This window comes from Myxocyprinus asiaticus, chromosome 19 (assembly GCF_019703515.2).
Source record: "Myxocyprinus asiaticus isolate MX2 ecotype Aquarium Trade chromosome 19, UBuf_Myxa_2, whole genome shotgun sequence".
In the NCBI taxonomy this organism is placed as follows: Eukaryota; Metazoa; Chordata; class Actinopteri; order Cypriniformes; family Catostomidae; genus Myxocyprinus; species Myxocyprinus asiaticus.
In genome coordinates, this window is record NC_059362.1 from 40,132,603 (window position 1) to 40,153,513 (window position 20,911).

General features: G+C 37.4%; 1 protein-coding gene across 1 annotated transcript in view; it reads right to left on the bottom strand.

The window, feature by feature from the left end:
- The window catches only part of LOC127410255 (solute carrier family 35 member F1-like), a 143,045-nt gene that overhangs the window by 61,831 nt on the left and 60,303 nt on the right, over positions 1–20,911 (bottom strand). The window contains exon 2 of the mRNA XM_051645420.1: positions 19,581–19,756. Coding sequence (XP_051501380.1) covers positions 19,581–19,756 — 176 coding nt within the window. The remainder of the gene's footprint in view (positions 1–19,580; positions 19,757–20,911) is intronic.

Consider the following 20,911-nt stretch of genomic DNA (forward strand, 5'->3'; position numbering starts at 1 on the left):
TTCTTAAAATAAAGTAGTGATCCTAACTGACCTAAGACAGTTTTCTACAATTAAATTTCAGGACTTGTGAAAAACTGAGTTTAAATGTATTTGGTTAAGGTCTATGTTAAATTCTGACTTCAACTGTATATCTTGTTTACTAGGTATACATGAATATGATATATCGCTTGATGCATAATAACAATAAATCCATATATACAGTATACAGTATATCTATAAACTCAATGTTCCAAACTTCATACTCCCTATCTGACAGAAATACAGAATTAAGAATCAAGTAAAAAAGTAAATAAAGATGTTCATTTGTCAATTCCCATGAAACCACAGATGAATAAAATATAGATCTACATATTTTCCTAAAGGTGCGGTTGGATTTTGCCTGTTTGGGCCCCAGAGAAATAAAACACAGCAGCCTGTTCTCTTTCAGAGCTTTTATTAAAAGAACACAGTAATCTCTTGATACAGCGCGGCTGCTCCTGAAATAAATATGAGTTTTTATAGGATCATAACGGCAGTAGCACCGCAGGTAGTTAAAGAGAGAATGAAAACTTGATCGAATTATGTAGACCATTCGAACCCATTTTCCCATCATGCTAACAATTTTTTTCTAAATGACTAAATTAACCAGTTTATGTTTTAGCCTCAATACATTACTAAACGAGGATGGACTTTTTATCTGGAAATAAGCCTTATGATCTTAAGAAACAAACATCCATGGCCTCGTTTCCCATAAGTACAGCAAGCCTAAGTATCATAGAAACCACTTTACAAATCACCTTATTTTATAACTGGATGTCAATCTGTTTTTATCCATTTTTATTTAAATTCAGTGATTATGAGCTGTATGATACAGCATTAAAATGGACTTTTAAAGGGATAGTTCACCCAAAAAAATACCATTCTTACATCATTTACTCACCCTAATGTCTTATTAAACCTGTATGACTTTCTTTTTTCCATGAAACACAGAAGGACATTTTAGGCAGAATGTTTGGTACTTAAATCCTAAGTCACCATTTACTTTTATTGCCTTTTTGTGAATGCAGAAATGTGAATGGTGACTGAGGCTGGTGTTCCACAGAAGAAAGAAACAACATGGAACAACATGAGGGAACGTTTTGCAGAATGGCTTACTCATAGATGTTTCTGCACATTAAACTAGGATTGAAGAAAGTATTTTAACAGAAAAAAAAATTACACATCATCTGTAAAAAGCCCTCTGTCCTTCTCTCAGCTTTATAAGGATATATATTACACTGACAATGTGCCACACTATTCTCTATGTGACTTATAATTTTGCTTTTCAATTATACTATGCATTTCCCACCTCCCACGCATAAGAATATTAACGGTGTGTGCCATTATTTCGAATTTTTACACAGCTGTGACAGTAATGTCATCATGAAGCTTGTTCCAAGGACTGACTTCGGACAGCGTGCTGGTCGAACAAGTAAAAGAAAATTACTCTTAAAGACATGTCATTCTGAGAGAACATATAATAATCCCATCTTCAGAGAGTGCTGACAATTTCCACTGTGTTACCAGAGTGTCTGGATCTTGCAACAGATGACTTGTGTGGTCCTGCTCAGTGTTCGAATTGTGCAAGAGCTCTTGGAGTGTCCCCCCGTGTTAGTCTTAATAGTCTTAATAATAGACTATAATTTTTAGAATTTTAAAGAGTGGTCACCGCAGCTGAGATTCATAGTGTATGGTAAAGCTATAAATGTGTAGCTCATTTCCACAAATTATTTTTTCTGTTGTTGATGTCATTTATCAGCATGTGCCACAGACCAGCAAAATAAATGGACAAAGACATTTCTCCACATAGCATTCATGAAAAAAAAAACATTAAAACTGTTAAACAGTGAGCTAACATGAAGTGTTAGATAAACATTGACAAAACTATGTGCATATTAACAGCATGCATTTTATTTAACCTCTAGCGATGGTTCAGTTCTAAGAAAAATTATTATTTAATGTCAGTAATTTAGGTGTACCAACAATCATAATTCAAAGAAGAAAACAGCGCTTGGCACCCTTGTGGGTGTTTCAGATTTTCCAATGGAAAAAAATCTAAGTTGGATTATTTATGAAAACTGGGACAGATAATGGTCAATGTTGTGTTGTGTTGTGTTCTGTGGTTGTGACACCACAATAACATGAAAAGAATTCTAGTTTTCTGTCTACGGGCATGGGTAGGTGAAGACCTAACAAGAAACGGAAGACTATTTCACAACTAAGGGGCTGCTACTGAAAAAGCCTGATCACCCTTGGACCTTAAGCGAGAAGTAATTGATTGCAAGACCTGAGTGACCATGATTGAAGGAGATCACAAATATATTGTGGGGCAAGACCATGCAAGGCCTTAAAAACACTTAAATCTTAAAATTAACTCTAAAACTAACTGGTAACCAGTGTAAAAATCTTCTGCATACGTGTAAGGGAAGACAAGGGAAGGGAAGGGAAGACTGAGGTAAGTTAGAAGATAACAGACCGAACTGGTTATCAAGGCTAGACATGCAAGCTGAAGAGCCAAAGACAATTGCTTCAGTTTTGTCTTCACTGAGTTGAAGGATATTTTTTGACATCCAGTATTTTATCTTTAAGGCAGGAAAAGAGTTTGCTTAAGGAGCAGCTATTGTTTGACCTGACTGGGAGATAGAGTTGTTAATCGTCTGCATAACAGTGGTATGAGATATTATATTTTTGAAAGATAGTGCCCAGAGGAAGCATATATAGGGAAAATAGTAGAGGACCCAAGATGGAACCCTGTGGAATGCCACATGTGAAAGGTGTTGATATTTATATTTATTTTTTTGCTCATTTTCAAATGTTTTAATGTACAGCTTTAACTGGTTAACCCTTGTCCCAGACCCAGACTTAATTTTGAAATATTAAAATATGAAATATTTAGAAACAAATATGGAAACCTATCATAAAAATATATATTTTAAAAACTATGAAAATATAAACACATTTAAATAAATAATCACAAACCATTTTGATATTTACCTTGTCAAAATGAGTAATATCTGTTTTTACACAATTACTGACTGTCTTTCAGATGTGTCATCATTTCCATCATGACCAACAATTTTGCCACTATATATTAATAATGTTAGTAATTAATAATAATGTTAATAACCTAAAACTAATAACGTTAATCATGTAAAAAGCTAACATACTTGGTTTCCAATAAGACAACAGTGTCAGTGAAGCACATGCTTGAAAAGAAATATGAGACAAACAAATAAAAAAAAAAAAATCAAGGTAAATGTAACTTTTTGTGCATAATTTCCAATTAAAGTGCAATTTTAAATTATGTAAAAATATAATTTAACTGTATTTAGGATACATAAAATACTAGTTATGACAGTAGCCTTTGTAAGAAAAATGTGTCTGCCATTTTATTCCAAAAATGTTTAAAAAAATGTCTTTGAAATATTTCCATCTCCTTCATTTCCACCTCAGAATGCAATAAAAATGCATAAAAGCGTCACATACATGAGAAGTTGATAGTAGCTAGATGCATTCAAAGAACCAAACATTCATTCTCAGACTCGTAAAAACTACAAGAGAAAATCTATGTTTTGAGGTGATCATATGATGTTGCTAAGAGCTGAAAGTAAAACCCAAAGCCCTGAGGTAATGGCATGTAAATGCATGGCATTAGTCAAAACAAGGCAGTTATACTCAAGAGAACATTGAGCACTTATGTTAAATCAATAAATAATGCTGCAGTCCTCCCCACAGCACATCCACATTCACTGTGGCAATTACTAAATTACAATACTATTACTATAGAACTAACATACCCTAGATCCTCATGAGAGTAAATGATCCCTTCCAGAGACTAATTCATGTTTAAAATACTCAAATTACAAAATAATTACTAATAATTGGTTCCAAAGACAAGCATGTCCTATTTGCAGGCCTATATCAGCAATTAAAGAATGACTTAAAAGCACTCACTGACAAAATAATATCCACTCTTCTGTTCAAAAGATGTGCGTTCAGAATGGAATACTAGCTTACTGAATACTCGATAGTATATACAGTGTACTGCCTACTAGTATGCAGTATGCAATGATAAACACATTGGCATGTTTAATTCAGTGAGTGGCATCCAGTTTTCATGCCAGAAATAAATAAAGTTATTTTGCATTTTTATTGCAATTTTGTCAAAAAATATCTTTATAAATGTCACAGAGTGCTCTGGTGGTATACTGCTCATTTATGTGATTGTAGTAGGTCATCCATGTATTGCATGCATAGTAATTAAAAATGTGTGTGTGTGGCCGTAAATGGCTTATTCTCGCTTCACAATGACTGAAGAGTAAACATGCTCACCCCATCATTTTGTGGACACAGTTTATTGATTATCTGTCTATGGGAAGAGCCTGGGGAGAGTCGAGGCGTTGTAGGAATGCACACCATAAATCTCTTGCCACACTCCTGCCATCTTAACATTTCTAATCTGTGTCAGTATAAGGGAGTGGATACAGCTGGCCTCTAATAATCCAAAAAAAGAAGATTTCAAAGGTAATAATCAATGTAGAGGACAAAACACTGGCCTCACATTTTACCTAGCACAAGATTCCACAGGAGAAAAAAAAAGATGCCTGTTTGAGATGCATCTGCCAAACTCTCCACCAAACCTCAATGTGACATATTTCACATTCATATCATTCAGGTTCAGTTCACAAGAAGCAAACCCTGCTTAAATAAAACATCTTAGACTTGTTTGGACCATCTTAACTAGTTTTAAATGGGCAATGTTTGTCTGTTACTGGCACAAGATGTTAGCAAATCAATCTTTTAAAGTTGATTCTTTTGAATGAATCTGTCAATGAATCAGTTGGTCTGAATGATTCAATTCGAAATTGGTCTGAAATAATTTTGAATTGGTCTTAATCAAATATTATTTTTTAAATCCTTATCCAGTATTCACAAATGCCTGGAAAGGTAAAAAGGTGGGGGAACCCTAAAGCTGGTTAAACTGGTTAATGTTGCAGACCAGTGAAGCAATGAACTAGCACGAAGGTGCCCAAAATATATCCCTTTTAATGGTAACCAACAATATGGTTTTAACAGGTAATTTAAGTTCTGAACTATCTTTGCAGGGAAAGATGATCCAATGTCTTGTGGATTTCTGCTACATAAGCTCTAGGCATTGGTCTTGAAATTATATAAGTAGTCACACCAGGAATCATTTGAAACAAAAAAAAAAAATTAACATATTACAGCTAAGGCTCCAGAGTAAGTTGTACATAACATAAAAACTTACTTTGAATAATAACAAACTCACACCGACAACATCAGTATTATTTCCATCAAGCATCATAATGGCAAATGTCAGTTAATTTTGGCATTCAAAATCCTTACAAATTCTGATCCAAAGTAATTTTTTTTTCTAAATATACAGAATGTCTCTAGGAGACGAGCTGTGAAAAAAAAAAAAGACAAATTTTGCTGTAGCAATAAAGCAGGAAATATCTCCAATATAACAAGCCTTAAATAAGCAATTAAAAAGTTTTCCAATGCCAGGTCTCTAGATGTGTGAAGAAATCAACATTAAAACAAATCTCAGCAGCGTAAAATCAATATCACGGGGAATCCCATTACAATGATTAATTAGGTTATTGAACGCATCTCTGTAGGGGAAAGTAACAACTGTTGTACAATTTGTACAAGCATCCTCTATTGTCAGATTATGACAGTGATAAATGTGGGTGGGGGCATAGATTTTTATTGCCATGCCTCCACCAGTTCAAGGCCAAATGTCATCAATTAAATGGAGCTTTACACTGACAGTAGGCACTGGCCCAAATGGCATGCATGATGTTGACTTGTGGTCTTGTGGCCTTCACTCACATGTGTCCATGAAGTCCACGAGACCATAGGGTGTCCCATCAGTCATTTAGATTCAGAAGGTTGCTCACAAGCATCCCCTCGGGGGCTACAATGTGCCCTTTTGCCAAAACCACACTGGAGTGAACTTCACAGTGAACAATTGCTGCCTGACAGTAAATAGAGTACTACGTCACTGTAACAGTTAAACAGCGGGCAAGGAGGAGGCGGGAACCAGCTGAACAATCAACAAACTTTTAATGCATAAATGAACTTAAACAATGAACTTACACAAACATAAACACACAGCGCGGCCGCATGCGTCTCTCGAACCGGATTCTCCGGCTGCCCTTTATCTCACTCTCCCGCTGATCAGCTGATTCAGCGCCAGCCGTGCTTCATCACTGCCCAGCCACGCCCTCCTCCTCGTCACAGTCACCAAGACAATATTCAACATCTATTGTTACGATATTTAACTAATTTCCTTGGAGACCTAGAGACTAGTGTTGCTTACAAGTCCCTAATTTAGAGTCCAAGTCTCAAGTCTCATCAATTGATTATAAGTCATCAAATCATTCTTTTTGTATATTTGTTTGCTACACAAGTGTGAAATGAGTGTCAGACTTGAGTTTTCATCTCCAACCTTACCAAAGTGTGGACACGAAAAAGGACCAAAAGGGCTGATGGCATCATCTGGGACAGGGCCGCAGATGGAAGTAGTTAGTATTACTCACCAAATGTCAAAATTGTATTGATGGATGAGATAAGGATGATTTTGAGGGGGGCGGGACTTAGACCGGATGTGTGTGGCAGATGTTTGTGTCTGATAAGTCTTGACCGAATGTGCAGTCTAAGTCCTGCCCCCCTCATCAATCATCCTTATCTCATCCATCATTCAAATTTTGACATTTGGTGAATAATACTAACTACTGACGGAAGTTAACTTCTGGTCTGGTCTGAGGAATGAACATAGATGAAGACATCAGTGAAAACAAACTTGGCTTTCACACAAGATTTCCTCTAATTTCCCACCACTTCCCACATAGCAGCTGTTTTCAGATTTTCTATTCCTGAAAGCCATATGCGGCATAGACATGGTCTTCTTGGAACAAGAGCAGTTCTGATTAGGTTTGTGTTCTCTGGGTAGATGGGACATTCTGATACACTAATGTTTTGTTGAAGGCTATCCTTTCATTTTAATCTTGAAATATAATACTTATTGCTCACTTAATACAGGATGGTCATTTACACCAGTGATTCCCAACCAGGAGTACACGTACCCCAGGTGGTACATAAGCAGATTCCAGGGGGTGCGTGAAAATAATTGGATTTTGCTATGTTGAACCTAACAAAATCACATAAATAAATAATAAATTAGGGATGGGTAAAAATATCGATTTTCCAATTAATCACAATTTTTATTTTAAAAATCCTAATATTGATCTTTATTTTTTTGAATGATCTTTACTCTATGCAAAGTTTGGCACCAAGATATTTTCACTGCATGCTGAGAGTAAATGTTTGGTTTGACTCATCCCATGTAATGTGTGTCCAAAGATGAGATCCAAGCAATCTACTTGTTAATAATAATTAATTCATAATTAATAATAAATAAAAAAAAGTTCCCATCTGGGCTTGTTTTGTACATCAAATAGCATTAAGAGGGCCCCCATCTTTTTATCATGGAAGCATTGTTGTGTGTGTAGATATTATTTTATTTAGTGAGATAACAACCTCCGCGGCTCTATCATAGGAGAGAGCGCAATGGTCAGCTTGCGTGTTACAACAGTACTGCCCATAGAATGTCTATGGGACCACCACGTTATGCTATTTTATGTTAAACTTGTAGGCTCGACTTGGTAGAAGGGCTCTGGTGTGTGTGTTGAGGTAAGTGCATCAGTGTAATGACTCCCGATGGACACATTACAAAGGTTCCACCTTTCAAACCAGTATTTATGCTGGTGTATTAATGGTAACTGCATTAATCACGTTAAAGAAAAATCAACGCGTTAAACTTTAATTAATCGCATGCGTCAAGGCATTAATTCTGACAGCTCTATTTTATTGTCTTCCCTGAGGTGAACTGATAAAGTTATTAAAGTTTTTTTGCACCAAAAAAGTCATAATTTAGTAATAGATGATCATTTTTCACCCTGTCTCTGGCTCTCTGACTGAAACGCTCGGTTTTGGCATAAACGTCTCCTTAAAACTTCAACGTAAACACCCACTGTTATGATTGGCTAACATCGTGCAGCCCCTCAAATAAAGCCATATTTGATACTCTATCGGAAGTGAATGAACAAAGCTCCATAACATTATAAAACTACATTTTAGGGTTTCCACATGATGGACATCCAACACATTGAATCTGAAAATATTACACTGTTCATCTCAAGCACAGCTGTTAACACACAGCACCATAAACTATCATACAGTCATAACATTTGAAATATTCATGAATGAAACGGTTTACTCACTGCTTTGCGATTGGCTCCAATAGTGTTTTTAACTGCCCAATCCATCAATAACAGTTCCTTTGCTAAGCTTGAATCGTATTATGACAGGTTTACAAAAAATCCATGCTGATATGAGCCAAAAAACGCACACACATAGTCCAAAGCATGGTGAAATGCCACACACACATAGGCACACATCGCCGGAAACACATAAAAACGGTCAAAGACGTCCATATAGTGCATGTTTACAAACACCAACAATCAAAAATAGTGCAGATTTGTGAAAGAACGCATTTATGTCCGCATTTGTGCTCAAAACAACAAGAGGCACAGCAGCTGAAAGAAAGAGAATGGCTTCTCCTCATCAGAGTTGTAGCTTGACAACGTGTCTCTTAAAAGTGGTGAGATACATGACAGCGGTCAAAGATGTCTGTGTAGTGCATGTTTATATACAAAAGTAATTCAAAATAGTCCAGAGGGGTCCCCTTTGGTATTCAGGAATAGTTAGCCACACTAGGCCTGTCTGTCCAGGACAGTGGCGGATTTAGGCATGGGTGACATGGGCAGTTGCCCAGGGCGGCAACTTGTGGGGGGGCGGCATGAAGTTAACAACTTCGGGGGCGTTCTCATTTACAATCACCACCCCCCAACAACTTCGGGGGCGTTCTCATTTACATTCACCACCAACCCCCCACCCACAACATTGGGGGCGTGTTGAAGTGGGTTTCGCCATACAAGACCGTAGGGCACCATACAAGCTAGAACCGCTACTGGTCCAGGGGGCGATGATGCATGTTGTGGGATGTGTAAATCCAAATGAGCAATGTCTCGTGATGTCACGAACACACAGATTGCAAAATGAGATGTTTCAGCAGGGTGGTAGTGTCACTATAAATGCTCTTTTTAGACTGGGTAGGAAGTTTTGAGTTCTGAAATTTACAGTATGTTTTTATAGAACAGTTACCTCTTATATGTCTAAATATCAAGGAAAATTAGATTTTCCATTTCCCTTACAGTACTCTAGGTAAAACTATTCAGAATGACCATTTATTACCCCAGTCTCAGCAATGCCCATGTTTTTGCTCAGATAGTGTGTTTAAATGATACTGGAAATATAGTTCTTTATGAATGTATGCTCATCTCAAGCTGTTTGTAAGTATTGATTTATATTTGTAGCACAGTATTTCATACAGATTTACTCGTTTAGCCTGCTATTTAAATGGAGATGGAGATGTCGGCATTCTCTCCATTATGTCTTTACTGCAAACAAAAGACATTTTAAAAAAGAAATTAATTTATTACTGTTGTTATCACCATATTATTTTGTTTAATAAAGTATATTGCATCTCCATCATTATTAAATCCTTATTCTTTGTGTTTTTACTTTAAAATTGTATTGTAGCTTTCTATTTTACCAATGTTTACTTGCATTGTCCGATCAGGCTGAAAAATGTAATATAAAAATATTTAAGGGTCTTCCATAAAACTTATATCAGCCATATCAAGTGTGTCACCTCTTAAATTTAGGCTATTTTATGGGTATACCCTGCCCGGAGACTGCTTTTTAACATTAATATGTGGTAGATAAAACACTTGAATAATCATGTTACAAGATATACAAAAGGGTTGATGATAAACAAAGCACATACTATCTTCGAAAATGTGTTTTATATTGCAATTGAATAAAATACTAATGTGAAAATAGCATGTCATAAATCCACCCTCACTGCTGCCCCAGAGCTTCTGCCCTGAAACTGCTTGATGCAGTGATTCTGCAGCTGGATATATCTCAAACTGCCGCCAGTAGTCTTAAAGATACAGTACCGTTTTAGCTCTTGTTCTATATATCAATGTTAATACTTGTAAATAGTACAAATTATGCATGTAAACAAACATAATAAACATATGTATGCAATATAATATGCAATTTCAAGATCACATTTATTGATATAATACAAGGAATTTGTACATTTTTAAAAAGCTAATGTGACCAAAATTATGATAGAATAATGATAAAATAAACATTTTAAAATTAATATTTCATAATGTAGTTAGAAGGTCCCCTTAATAATTAACAGCATTAGCAAAGAGACAATTTCTTTCATATTTAAGCAAAATGTACATTATAACTCAAATATACCTGAAATTATATTATCCATATTAATGATAATGTTAACTGATATATTCTTTGGTACACATCAGTGGCGGACTGGCCATTGGGAGAACCGGGACTTTTCCCGGTGGAGACCTCAGGAGGTCAAAACTAAATAATACATGAACAATTCATTTTATATGAGGTTTGCAGTATTTGCAACCCTATTACTAAATTTTAAGACATTCATGTCTAAATAAAGTTTAAACGCATGATTTATGTGATTGCTATTTTCTAGCAATAAACAATAATTAAATAAAAAAATTACACAACAGACAATACGTGTAAACTAAAAAAAGTTTTAAAAAAGCCAGTTTAGTACCAAATGTTGTAATTATTGATAAACGTCCCATTAAGTAAGAAAAAAATAAATAAATAAAAAAAGTTGACGTGTTTTTATTTCACAAATTTTTTCACCATTTACATTTTTTTATTTTTTTTTTTATATCAACTTTAGTGACCGGGTTGAATGGTTGAGCTTAACAAATGCATTTAACATAAAAATACGTCTTTAACCAAAAAATTCCAGTGAACAAAAAAAAAAACTTCTGAAAGCTTGGGTTGTGAAAATGTGGCTTAAGATCTTAAAGGGATAGTTCACCCAAAAATAAAAATTCTCTCATCATTAACTCACCCTCATGCCATTCCAGATGTGTTTAACTTTCTTTTTTCTGCAGAACACAAATGAAGATTTCTAGAAGAATATCTCAGCTCTGTAGATCCATACAATGCAAGTGAATGTTGACCAAAACATTGAAACTCCAAAAAATACATAAAGGCAGCATAAACATAATCCATATGACTCCAGTGTTTCAATCCGTCTTTTGAAGCGATCCAAACAGTTTTGTGTGAGAACAGATATATAACTTCTTTTTCACAATAAATCTTGACATAAGCAGTCTGCTTGACAATCATGATTTCAAGCTGTGCATGCAGCACTAGGAGGTGTAATCGAGCTTGAAATAATGATCATGCATAGAGACAACAATTAAAATATTTATTGTGAAAAAGGTTCAATGAAAATTTATTAGATTGCTTAAGACGTGGATTAAACCAATGGTGTGGTTTTGGACAAATCTGGTCACAATTCACTTGCATATGAATCTACAGAGTTTAGATATTCTTAAAAATATTTTTTCTGTTCTGCAGAAGAAAGTCATTCACATCTGGGATGGCATGAGGGTGAGTGAGTAAATCATGAGAGAATTTTCATTTGTGGGTGAACTATCCCTTTCAGACAGTACAACCTTGAGCGGATTGCGCTTCTATTCTTCATTTTCATTAACGTCAGATTAAACATTTGCGTCTACCCTGAATAAGGTCCACTGGGATCATAAATTGGTAGCCTATTTTCAAAGGATCCTTTGAGGTCTTTTGGCTGGATCAAGAAACTGTAAGCTTTCAAAATGTATTTAAAGTTGTGTATTTAATATTGCCTCTGATCAGTGGAGCGCAGTATTCTGGAATTGCCATAATATGAATCAGGCTTAATAACGCACACGGCGCAAAGCACTGTAGCTTGAAACATTTGGGTTAGACATCAGCATTAGCCCTGGGTAATTAATAACTGCCTAGCTGCATTAGTACAGGGAATCATGTTCAGACTACACCAGTAAAAAGTTATGAGAGAGAGAGAGAGCAAAAGAGACAGATGGCGCTTTCCACGAATGGGGTATGAAATAGGGCCTGAAACACTTTTTAAAAGTTTTTTTTTTCAAGAAGTGGTCAGTGAAAGGAGGTGCCTAACATTCATAAAATGTTTAGTCAACCTCAAAACTAAATACATGAACCATTTGTTTTATATTAGGTTTGCAGTATTTGCAACCCTATTATTAAACTTTAAGACATTCATGTGACAGTGACCGGGTTGAATGGTTGAGCTTAATAAATGCATTTAACACAAAAATTGTTTTAAAATTTACAAAATTAAATTAGTTTTTTTTATTTACTTGACTTATTTACATGCTGTCGAAAAGGGCAAAATCATGCTACTACTTGTTTTTTTTTTTTTTTTGTTTTTTTTGGAGTATTCCATAGTTTATTTTTTATATAACTGTAAATCAACAACTGATTACCAATTTATAAAATTATGAAAATTATGACAATGCTCGTGGGTTTCTGTTGTTGGATACAGCCAAGAAGGTCAAGACCTCTGAGGTGGGACAGGCAAAATCCCCATTATGCGGGGCGACACAAACATTTAGGCTCTGTCAGGCTCCATTATTTTTTTTAATGGTTGTAAACTTGATGTTTTCCAATTTTGTAAATGTTTAATACTGCTACTTACATTATACAGCAGTCCTGCAAACAAAAGCAAATCTGAAAAAGCATAATAGGGACTCTAAATCTGTGGCATATTGTTCCCATATTTGGCTGGTTTTATTGGTGATATGGCAGGTTTTGTGTTAGTTTAATTGCTTTGTCAAGCAGACCCGGCAACCCACTCCACAGTTTGAATCCAATTTGAACAGAGCGCAAGGGTCACAACAGCTACAATGTTCACAAGGGTGGTGAAAAGAGGGGAAGAGAAGGAAATGAGGAAAGGAAGTTTCACTCTACCAATGCTAGTGTAAGATGGCAGCTTCTACGCAGTCTGACTGTAAAAGATGAGGATCATTATTTGGCTAGAGCTAGTGGACACAGGCCGGTTGACAGGCAGCTGCTCGCATTGCCTTCTCGTTATCCTGAAAGCACACATTGCCTTCCCACTTTCTGTAGCGTGTGGGCATGTTTACTGAGGCTTCAAACACAAGACTTTGGTCACTGAGGTAGAACAAAGGGAACAGGCCAATTTGCCAGGCGCTACTTGGACGTGACTACCCGATGACTCGCGCAGAGCAACGTGCTTGTATGCAAGTTTGTATGCTGTGTTCACATACTTTGTTCACGTAGCTGCAGCTAGGCTCCTCAATTGTAATGATGCACCATAGGGAAATGGTGTATTAGAAAATAATACACAGTATATACATGTGTGTGTACACACACACACACACACACACACACACACACACACACACACACACACCGATCAGCCACAACATTAAAACCACCTGCCTAATAATGCCGCCAATACAGCGCCAACCCGCATCTCAGTATAGCTTTCTGAGATGCTATTCTTCTCACCACAATTGTACAGAGCAGTTATCTGAGTTACCGTAGACTTTGTCAGTTCGAACCAGTCTGGCCATTCTCTGTTCAGTGAGTTCTCTGCGCCTCTTTGCTTGACATCATGTAAAAATCAACAGAAATCAGCCAAGACCTCATAAAAAAATTGTGGACCTCCACAAGTCTGGTTCATCCTTGGGAGCAATTTCCAAATGCCTGAAGGTACCACTTTCATCTGTACAAACAATAGTACGCAAGTATAAACACCATGGGACTACGCAGCCATCATACCGCTCAGGAAGGAGACGCAATCTGTCTCCTAGAGATGAACGTAGTTTGGTGTGAAAAGTGCAAATCAATCCCAGAACAACAGCAAAGGACCTTGTGAAGATGTTGCAGGAAACAGGTAGACAAGTATCTATATCAACAGTAAAACGAGTCCTATATCGACATGACCTGAAAGGCTGCTCAGCAAGGAAGAAGCCACTGGTCCAAAACCACCATAAAAAAAAGCCAGACTACAGTTTGCAAGTGCACATAGGGACAAAAGATCTTACTTTTTGGAGAAATGTCCTCTGGTCTAATGAAACAAAAATTGAACTGTTTAGCCATAATGACCATCATTATGTTTGGGGGGGGAAAATGGTGAGGCTTGCAAGCCAAAGAACACCATCCCAACCGTGGTGGCAGCATCATGTTGTGAAGCTGCTTTGCTGCAGGAGGGACTGGTGCACTTCACAAAATAGATGGCATCATGAGGAAAGAAAATTATGTGGATATATTGAAGCAAAATCTCAAGTCATCAGCCAGGAATTTAAACCTTGGTCGCAAATGGGTCTTCCAAATGGACAATGACCCCAAGCATACCTCCAAAGTTGTGGCAAAATGGCTATGGGTATTGGAGTGGCCATAACAAAGCCCTGACCACAATCCGACTGAAAATTTGTGGGCAGAGCTGAAAAAGCATGTGCGAGCAAGGAGGCCTACAAACCTGACTCAGTTACACCAATTATGTCTGGAGGAATGGGCCAAAATTCCACCCAAGTTAAACAATTTAAAGGCAATGCTACTAAACACTAACAAAGTGTATGTAAACTTCTGACCTAAGCTATTCTGAGAGATGCGGGTTGGCATTGTTTTGGCGGCATGAGGGGGACCTACACAATATTAGGCAGGTGGTTTTAATGTTGTAGCTGATCGGTGTATATATATATAATATATATATTTTATATACACATACACACACACACACAGTTGTGCTCAAAAGTTTGCATACCCTGGCAGAAATTGTGAAATTTTGGCATTGATTTTGAAGATATGACTGATCATGCAAAAAAAAACTCCCTTATATTTTAGGATAGTGATCATATGAAGCCATTTATCATCACATAGTTGTTTGGCTTCTTTTTAAATCATAATGATAACAGAAATCACCCAAATGGCCCTGATCAAAAAAGTTTACATACCCTTGAATGTTTGGCCATGTTACAGACACACAAGGTGACACACACAGGTTTAAATGGCAATTAAAGCTTAATTTCCCACACCTGTGGCTTTTTAAATTGCAATTAGTGTCTGTGTATAAATAGTCAATGAGTTTGTTAGCTCTCACGTGGATGCACTGAGCAGGATAGATACTGAGCCATGGGGAGCAGAAAAGAACTGTCAAAAGACCTCCGTAACAAGGTAATAGAACTTAATAAAGATGGAAAAGGATATAAAAAGATTTCCAAAGCCTTGAAAATGCCAGTCAGTACTGATCAATCACTTATTAATAAGTGGAAAATTCGGGGATCTCTTGATACCAAGCCAAGGTCAGGTAGACCAAGAAAGATTTCAGCCACAACTGCCAGAAGAATTGTTCGGGATACAAAGAAAAACCCATAGGTAACCTCAGGAGAAATACAGGCTGCTCTGGAAAAAGACGGTGTGGTTGTTTCAAGGAGCACAATACAACGATACTTGAACAAAAATGAGCTGCATGGCCGGTTGCCAGAAAGAAGCCTTTACTGCGCCAATGCCACAAAAAAGCCCGGTTACAATATGCCCGACAACACCTTGACCTGCCTCACAGCTTCTGGCACACTGTAATTTGGAGTGACGAGACCAAAATAGAGCTTTATGGTCACAACCATAAGCGGTATGTTTGGAGAGGGGTCAACAAGGCCTATAGTGAAAAGAATACCATCCCCACTGTGAAGCATGGTGGTGGCTCACTGATGTTTTGGGGGTGTGTGAGCTCTAAAGGCACGGGGAATCTTGTGAAAATTGATGGCAAGATGAATGCAGCATGTTATCAGAAAATACTGACAGACAATTTGCATTCTTCTGCATGAAAGCTGCACATAGGATGCACTTTTACTTTCCAGCACAACAATGACCCTAAGCACAAGGCCAAGTTGACCCTTCAGTGGTTACAGCAGAAAAAGGTGAAGGTTCTGGAGTGGCCATCACAGTCTCCTGACCTCAATATCATCGAGCCACTCTGGGGAGATCTCAAACGTGCGGTTCATGCAAGATGACCAAAGACTTGGAAAAATGCCTCCAGGTCATGCAAAAACGAATGGGCAGCTATACCACCTGCAAGAATTTGGGGCCTCATAGACAAATATTACAAAAGACTGCACGCTGTCATTGATGCTAAAGGGGGCAATACACAGTATTAAGAACTAAGTGTATGCAGACTTTTGAACAGGAGTCATTTCATTTTTTTCTTTGTTGCCATGTTTTGTTTTATGATTGTGCCATTCTGTTATAACCTACAGTTGAATATGAATCCCATAAGAAATAAAAGAAATGTGTTTTACCTGCTCACTCATGTTTTCTTTAAAAATGGTACATATATTACCAATTCTCCAAGGGTATGCTAACTTTTGAACACAAAAGTATACATATACAGCAGTTAGTTCTGGTCCTTGAATCTGATTGGAAGAGAGACGTTCCATGAGTACTGATGGTCTTCACTGTGTGTATCACTCCGCTTGTGTTCGTGCCGTTCTAAACTAAAGTGTAAGAGCAGTGCAGATGTGTTAAGGGCCATCTGTCTCTTTACTTTTAATTTTGTGACATTATATATTTTAGCCAGTAGGTGGAGGCAAAAGACCATTTTTGTGTGTAATATGAGCCAGTTAGTGACGTGAAGTGAGTCAGCGTCACTCAGTGTTTATATTGAACAGCACGTATTGATCGCTCGTATTACTACTATACTACTAAAGCTAGGAAATAGCTTTAAACGGCTTTAAACTAACAACTTCAGCATTAAGGCTCATCACAGCTGAGAGACACAACAGACTGATTAATTACACAAACTCAAGACGCTTACCTCTTACATAAGAGAGGACAAAATGGTGGAGGAGGTTGTGGTTTCTATTAGTTAAAGACTCTTGTGCACCGGCCACCGCGAAATAGGGAGGAATACCCCCACTTGGATGGCTATTTTTCCACTGAGAAAATAGGATGCATTTCACCAAAATGACATTATCTTCAGAAAGCTGACTAACAGACTACAGCATCATCAACAGGTGATTGCACACGCTCCCTCTCTCTCTCTCTCTCTCTCTCTCTCTCTCTCTCTCTCTCTCTCTCTCTCACACACACACACACACACACACACACACACACACACACAAACACATCCTTGTTTCTCCAATAACATGTTAGAAACAGCCCAAGCTGTGATACTAGTAGTTCTGAAGTGATGTTTTTGAGAGGCTTGGACACATCATTTGGTTTGAACCAGCAACAGCAGATTCTGATCCGTCGTGTAAGAAAGTAGTTCCATGCACAGATACGTTTTTTGTGACCGTACTCAGTTTTTCCTAATTTTTTAAAATTTACTTGTTCATTGAACTGTTGTACATAAGAAATATCACACTCATACATCAGCACTGCTGATGATTTTAAGCAATATCACACAAGCAAGAGTGCGATATGACCCTACATCAGCACTGCTGTGATTACCAACGGCACTTGGCCTATGGCCTCGTGCCTGCGGCCGGATCACAGCAGTGCTGATGTAAGGTCATATCGCACTCTTGCTCGTGTGATATTGCTTAAAGTCATGTTAACATATGTAATATTTACATCTTGTGGGTATACTGTTGAATCATTGTGTATTTAAATGTTTATGGACCGGCCCCATTCACTTCCACAACACATTTAAGTGCCTTAATGTAACCCTGTTTTTGCTTTTTTTTTTTAAAAAGAGGGACAAGTCAACTTATTTGTTATAGTAATCAACATTATGCCACAAATGCTGTCGATTAGGCTTAACTTGTATTGATCCCCAGAATATTCCTTAAAAATAGTTTTTCAGGACAACCTGGCTTCTGTTTACAAAAAAAAAAAAAAACAGTGTGTTAGACAAGGAATCAGAGATGTGAGATTTCACAAGACTCGTCCTTTATAAATAGACTGCGAGTTGGCATATTTCTCAGCTCAGAACACGACTCGTTGCCAGATCTATTCATAGCTTCCTCACAATGTTTTCTAGCATCAGCAAGCTTTCTGCATGGACAAAAGGCCCAACACCCATTCAATTAAGAAGAAAATATAATTTTGTGCACTAAGCTTGACATCTCGGCAACAACGATATTTATTCAACGTTAATCAAAGTTTTTGTCCAAACCAGCTGCGGCTGCAACCATAACAACCATCAGCACATTTTGTTGATCACTTCGTGTCAATAGGTGTGTTCGACTTGAACTTTGCATTGCCGATCAGCAAGATTTGCCGGTTGCAGTGGGGGAGGAGTTGAAAAGGGAGATGTCAAGCCAGTCACTTTGTGTTTTCCGTCATGTGGTGAACCTACATCGGTCACGGAAGATCATGCAATATTTGTTTTCTTTATTGCAGACGAAGTGAAATTCAGATAGACAGACGCTTGAATTTTACATATAATAACCAGAAACATTATTCATTTGAAAAGGTTGCTTGATGCAGTGCCTACTGTGTTTACAAGGAAGTCCAATAAAAGCCATTATATACATTCCTTTTTCCATTATTTTTTGACACCATTAAAGGAGTCAGTATTTTAAAAAATTCAAAAAGGTTTGAGTTAAGATGATATTACTATTATAAACATAATATAACAGAATATAAACACGATGTACTGTACAAATTTGTGAAAGTTTAGCGGAACAGAAGGTGTCAGAATAAACACCTTAATTGCATACTACTCCATAGATTGACATAACAGAAGTAGTAAGAGTAGTATGTGTAGTATACCATTGCGAACTCAGCCCATGAAACACACATTGTTGTCATCGGTGAGTCTGGCCAATTGCGAAAAAGCTGTATCATCATCAGAATTTGTGCAGCCGTTCTGAAGCAACTGCGCCGGCTGAGGCAGGTGGCAACTCTTGAATCGTTCTCGCTGTACTTTAATTGCATACCTCACCGTGAAGTGACGGTGGCGCAGTCTAAAGCCAGACAAAATTTCTATCCATGCACTGCTCCAAGTCCGGCGCCGATCGGTCTGCACAGCACTGCACGAAGTCAAACACACCTTGTATTTGCAGCACCATGCTGGGTAGCCCCGCCCACAGGTAAATCTCATTGGTCCAAAATCCCGCTTGACATACAGTAGCTGTATATATTAAACATTAAATATGTTCTGATTTGTTACTGTGACGTGTCGCACAGTATTTTTGTGTTCAGTGAGGACAGACATATTGCTTATCACTGAAAACGTATGGCATAAATGTGTTTTGAGAAATTGACATTTAAAATTGGCCTTTACAATGGAAACATTACCTGAATCAACAGGATTGCAGTCCTTTTAGAACAGAAATGCACACAGCCTGGCTGACAGATTTATGGATGGAAAGCTACTTGTAGTTTTTGAAAAGTACTACTGGAATCCCAGAAGAGGTCAAGATCGAGAAAGAATAATCCTTTTCTGACAGTGTCTCATAGAAATGCTTGTTCTTACGGTTTTATCATTGCCTTGCCTCAAATGTAACCTTTCATTATGTTTCCATTGAACAATGTTTTTTATTAAAGGAGGCTTCCCTTACCTTGCCTGACTGCAAGAGTGGTGGTGTAGACCAGGAATAGTAGTATGTAGTTGAGAAAGCTCTGGAACACGGGGGTGTTGGCATGGTAATCATCTGCCAAGTACTTGCTGGTCAAACCAATTCCACAGATGAGCAGCGATAAGATCTGACCCAGGGCCAGAGTCAGGAGGAGTTCCCTGTGAAAGAAAGACCAGGAGTCAGGACCATATTAGGGTGCATCTCAATCAGATCCCTAGTTATGTAGTCAGTAAACTGGCCAAGGAAGCAGCCATTTCATAGGCTGTCCCATTCTCAAAATCCTTTAAGTGGCTTCCTAAAAATTCCCAGTGTGCACCGTAAAAACCAGTGGGCATCGGTTGCTCACTAAATTCACTTAACTGAAATGTCTTCAGAAGTCTATTACTGTAAGTCATTAGAGGATGAGCAGAAGTGTAAATTCATGATGAATCAAAGCCTGATTTCCTGTCTTTTAAAAGAGATATTGTTTGTAATTATCTTTCATACCTAATGTGCATGAAAGGCAAACAATCCCGAAAACGTTTAAAAGGAAATGTTTACATCTAACCCTAAACCCATTCAAATCTTTCTTCAATACTTCTACAAACCTTTAGTTCATTATGTGGGTATTATGCCCTAATGGTGGGCAAAAATTACTTTAAAAAAAGACACAAAAATGGTCCACAAATTTGAAAGGTATGACATTTTTGAGGACACAATAGGTATTTCAGCTTTAACAGATACCAAACTCCTTAAGAGAAAACATGCAATATTCTGTGAATACACTTTTCTTTCTATAGACAGTACAAGGTCTTTCACAGCAGAAAATCACACACACCCAAAGAATGTAAAGTAGCACAGTATATACTGTGCCAACCGCAAAAAAGTTTAAGTGGGTCCTACACCAATTAACACTTTACTTTTAGAAGCACATTCATATGGTACAACCCACTCAGAAGTGTATTGTACAGGTGCATCTCAATAAATTAGAATGTCGTGGAAAAGTTCATTTATTTCAGTAATTCAACTCAAATTGTGAAACTCGTGTATTAAATAAACTCAATGCACACAGACTGAAGTAGTTTAAGTCTTTGGTTCTTTTAATTGTGATGATTTTGGCTCACATTTAACAAAAACCCACCAATTCACTATCTCAAAAAATTAGAATATGGTGACATGCCAATCAGCTAATCAACTCAAAAGACCTGCAAAGGTTTCCTAAGCCTTCAAAATGGTCACTCAGTTTGGTTCACTAGGCTACACAATCATGGGGAAGACTACTGATCTGACAGTTGTCCAGAAGACAATCATTGACACCCTTCACAATGAGGGTA